This window comes from Limulus polyphemus, unplaced genomic scaffold (genome assembly GCF_000517525.1).
Source record: "Limulus polyphemus unplaced genomic scaffold, Limulus_polyphemus-2.1.2 Scaffold11745, whole genome shotgun sequence".
Taxonomy (NCBI): Eukaryota; Metazoa; Arthropoda; class Merostomata; order Xiphosura; family Limulidae; genus Limulus; species Limulus polyphemus.
Genome location: NW_013677355.1, coordinates 8158 through 13270, shown reverse-complemented (window position 1 = coordinate 13270; position 5113 = coordinate 8158). Strand labels below are relative to the sequence as shown.

Below are 5113 nucleotides of genomic sequence, written 5' to 3'. Positions count from 1 at the left end.
CTGAAGTAACAAGTGAAACCTGCTTTGGTTAAAACAACACTATACTAAACTAACCAACATCAGTGACTTACCAAGATCTTCTGAAGTAACAAGTGAACCTGCTTTGGTTAAAACAACACTATATTAAATACAGAGAGGTTCACTTGTTACTTCAGAAGATCTTGGTAAGTCACTGATGTTGGTTAGTTTAGCTTTGGTTAAAACATCCACCAATAAATTTGCTAAGTCTGCTCCACTATTATGCTGAAAAAAGGCAACAGAATTAGATGTAACAAATGTTTGACTAACATGTACTGAAAAGTCAATATGATTGATGTGTCACTCTTTTTTAAAAACTTATTAATGGACTTTATCTAGGCTCAAGTTTCTGTCACCGAACAAGCTTACCCTTTCATCTGTGGGTGTGTTATAATGTGATGGCCAATCCTACTATTTGTTGGTAAAAAGAGTAGTCCAAGAGTTGGTGGTGGGTGGTGTTCACTAGTTACCTTTCCACTAGTCCATCACTGCTAAATTGGGGACAGCTAGTGCAGACAGCCTTCATGTAACTTTATGTGTACATAATCAAAACCTCTTTGAAAATCTCAGAACATAAAATCCAAGGAGTTTTCTATCGATAAGGGCCCCCACCCTAAACTAAATCCTCCCATACTTGATTTTGGGGGGAAAATTTGAGGGTTTTATTTTTAGATGATAACTTTTGGCGTGAAAAGACTATGAACTATTAAAACTGTACCATTTTAGACATCCTACCAAAATAATTTAATGAAATATGGCCATACCATGTTTATGGACATAATGTACCACTTGGCTGTCCGATTATTTGTTATGGTAAACCATCTTGAATCAATTGAACAAATCTCTTTCCATGCAACTCCAATCAATGTGTCTATAAACAGACTTCCATAACGATTGCATCAGTACTCTGACCTCACCAACATCATCTGTTTTATCAGATGACCTTTAACAACTGCCAATTAAATATTTCCTAACTTTGAAACTCCTGATTGAAATATGTGTAGATTCTACCTCTTAACTACAACGTTTTTATATCTCCAATCTAAACAGTCTGCAGTTCATTCTTTATAAAAAGAGCCACCCAGTCCTGTCTTTTAAAATATATATCCCTATTAAATAACTTGAAATTTCAAAATAATTGTTGTTATCAATGTTCTTCAAACTTAACCACATTTCACTAATTCATGCCATTTTGTTCCTAATACTTCAAACACTAGAATAATAGCAACAAATATTATTCAAGTTTATCTTTAACCCTAACAGACGTATCTTTAAAAGCATTATTTAACTTAGTGTTCTGCTCTAAATCTCGTATTTCCAAACTCTCTCTCATCACTAGGCAACTTTAGTTATATATCTTTAGAGCTTCTTGAAAAATTCAACAATGTACATTGTTTATGTGAAACCCATCTCTAGAATATAATTAACCTTAAAACTATTCCACAGATAACCAACCCAACTGTTGCCGAGGTTTACCTACTTAGTCTTATTAAGTATACTGAGAAAGGTGTTTACTTACCAGGTAGTAAAGTGTAGGTTTTGACAGTCTAGTTATTGGTACTAAGAAGTATTGTTTTTGTAGTGTGTGTAGGATTGAATGATGTTGGAAACTTTAAAAGCTGCTTGAAAGTCATGAACTTCTTCAAAGGTTTATAAATAGAAACAAAAGTGATGTCGGGCTAGATGTGGAAATACATTTCTCAGAGGATCCAGGGCTTAAATGAAAGATGATGTTAACATATGCTTACTAATTAAAAAGTTATGGCATGAAAACTATAATAAGCACAAAAACAAGCCCATGCTGAAAGAGTTAATATGATTCGGGGATATATTGGGTGAAATTTATAGGATGTTTTAGAACTGTTGGCTTGATTGCACTTTCAGGACATATAGAAAGTCTCAGTACATTACATTTGTAGAGCTTGTTTACTTGAGGATAAGTTAGAGATAGCTGTGGGGTTATAAGAGTGGTTAGAGTTTAGGTAAAAGTCATTATGTTGAGAATGATGATGCTGAGTGTTCCATGTAACCATACCGGAACAACTATTAATTTTGGAGACATTTTCCACACTCCACAATACTTATTTGGGTCTGTACAACTTTTTTTCAGTCTTTAATGAAAAACACAAATTTCAGTTTCATACTATGATTTATACCTGTACAGTCGTTAAATATGAAGTCTGAATTATTCCATCCTGCACTGTTATTTGGAACACAAGAGTACAAGGATACACAGTGGTAAAAATTGTTAAGGGTATAAAGGTTAGCTTAGTTAGCATTCGGATACCAGTTTTCAAATAGATTTTAATCGTTGAGTGCTTGCAATGAAGAACAAGATGATCAAAAAATTTGGCAGATTATCAGTAAACATTAAAAGGCTTTCATATGCAAAATATCAATTTTTTTTTCAAGTCTTAAGGTTTGTTACGGAATGTTTTTCTCATGCCTTTTTTTTTTTCCATGTTGCCTATCAACAAGCAATGTAATTTTCATTTTAAAATTAAAATATTCTTATGCATCAGAAAATTTTTAAATTTCACATGTGAAATCTTTATAACGTTCAGATACTGAGATAGTTATGAAAAAAATTTATGTTTTATCTGTTATTTTCAATAATGAATCTCTGTACGGGTTTGGTCGATTTGACCGATCTTGTAACCACCATAGAAAATTAGGTAATAAATATAAACTATGCCTCTTGCATTCTAGATTGACAACAGATTATAATACGAAAACATAAATGTTTAGACTAAATAGCTGAAATCTCATAACATTATACATTTATATATATTTATTATATTGACCTTTCAGCCATGCCTGGCTAACAATACAGAAGTTACAATGACGTGGCTCACGTGCACTCATGCTACTGTATACAATAATATAAAACTGACCTGTTGATCTATGCAAAGTAACTTGTCTTGGCTTTGTTTTAGTACACTAGTATTTTTGTAAAATAGTCACATTTCAATTATTATACATTATATATGTACAAACATTATTACTATTTACAAATAACTTTTTAAACTTATTTTTCTTAAAACATAGAACAGTATATGGAGAATTAAAGCAAACGATTATCTCTTCTAGTTACGACCTTTGTACTCGTAGGTTGCTAAGCCTTATAAAATTTCGTACTCGTAGAATGTGAAACGAAATAAATTATTTTATATATATATATACCGTTGAATAACCAACAAAATCTCATAAATTACTATATTGATATACAGAACTCCACTATATTTTAAGAAGCTTGGTAACTAAGCTGTATTTGGGTTTAAAAAACAAAAATTTCGATTAGACTAAAGACATAACCCACTTCTTTGAAATCTTGGTTCGAAAGAATGAGATGGCATCGTGAGATTTTAAAATGGCTGACAAAGCCAATAGGGGGACATTCTGAGCTTTCGATTGGTTATTCACATGTCATAGACAGAGTTAAGTGTATATATATACACATATATATAAGGGAACGTTTCCAAAAATGGAAAGAGGTGAGCAGGGCCACTGTGTTTGATTCAGTACATGAGCAATAACTCAGTAAATATAAAAGATAGGAGGTTCTTATCTTATATTCTAGCTTGTTAATATTGGTAATTTGAGTTCCTAATTCATACAAAACTATAGACTTGGTATTTTGATATCATAAACATCTAATTTGAACCAGTGCTGCATTCAACATACCAAGTGACACACAAAAATCGATGTTTAAGTGTTTTTTTAATATGTACTTTTAAATTAAGAAATTGAATAATGTATAATAGTAAAATTTGAATTATAATCTACAGTTTGATGACAAACTTATTGACATAAATTCATAAAATAGTAGTTCAATAAAATTTTAAATGCAAGTCAACAAACGAGATGACATGGCCTTTGACCCATTTGGAAAGAGTTAAAGCTTACTAGTCTTTATTCTCCATTACCATATCTCTGTTTTCAAATTAACTTGATATTTACTCCCAACCCAACAATTACACCTAACTTCACAGTCTGTAGGTATCAATTAGAACAATTACACCTTACTTCACGGTCTGTAGGTATCAATTAGAACAATTACACCTTACTTCACGGTCTGTAGGTATCAATTAGAACAATTACACCTTATTTCATGGTCTGTAAGTATCAATTAGAACAATTACACCATATTTCACGGTCTGTAGATATCAATTAGAACAATTACACCTTACTTCACGGTCTGTAGGTATCAATTAGAACAATTACTCCTTACTTCAAAGTCTGTAGATATCAATTAGAACAATTACACCATATTTCATGGTCTATAGGTATCAATTAGAACAATTACACCTTATTTCATGGTCTTAGGTATCAATTAGAACAATTACACCTTACTTCATGGTCTGTAGATATCAATTAGAACATTTACACTATATTTCATGGTCTATAGGTATCAATTAGAACAATTACACCTTATTTCATGGTCTATAGGTATCAATTATAACAATTACACTATATTTCATGGTCTATATGTATCAATTACACCTTATTTCACGGTCTGTAGATATCAATTAGAACAATTACACCTTACTTCATGGTCTGTAGATATCAATTAGAACAATTACACCTTACTTCATGGTCTATGGGTATCAGTTATAACAATTACACTATATTTCATGGTCTGTAGGTATCAGTTATGACAACTACATTATATTTCATGGCCTGTAGGTATCAATTAGAACAATTACACCTTATTTCACGATCTGTAGATATCAATTAAAACAATTACACTATATTTCATGGTCTATAGGTATCAATTAGAACAATTACACCTTACTTCACGGTCTGTAGATATCAATTAGAACAATTACACCTTACTTCATGGTCTGTAGATATCAATTAGAACAATTACACCTTATTTCACTGTCTGTAGGTATCAATTAGAACAATTACACCTTATTTCACTGTCTGTAGGTATCAATTAGAACAATTACACTATATTTCATGGTCTGTAGGTATCAGTTATAACAATTACACCTTATTTCACGATCTGTAGATATCAATTAGAACAATTACTCCTTACTTCAAAGTCTGTAGGTATAAATTAGAACAATTACACCTTATTTCACTGTCTGTA

General features: G+C 31.5%; 1 protein-coding gene across 1 annotated transcript in view; it reads right to left on the bottom strand.

Annotated features, from left to right (window-relative positions):
• Positions 1 to 54: 54 nt before the first annotated feature.
• LOC106476828 (Golgi to ER traffic protein 4 homolog) overlaps positions 55 to 5113 on the bottom strand; it is a gene marked incomplete at its 3' end in the record, with an annotated part of 9528 nt that continues 4469 nt past the window's right edge. The window contains exons 3-4 of the mRNA XM_022380585.1: positions 206 to 243; positions 55 to 115 (exon numbers count right to left, since the gene is read on the bottom strand). Of these exons, the coding sequence (XP_022236293.1) occupies positions 55 to 115; positions 206 to 243 (99 nt within the window). The remainder of the gene's footprint in view (positions 116 to 205; positions 244 to 5113) is intronic.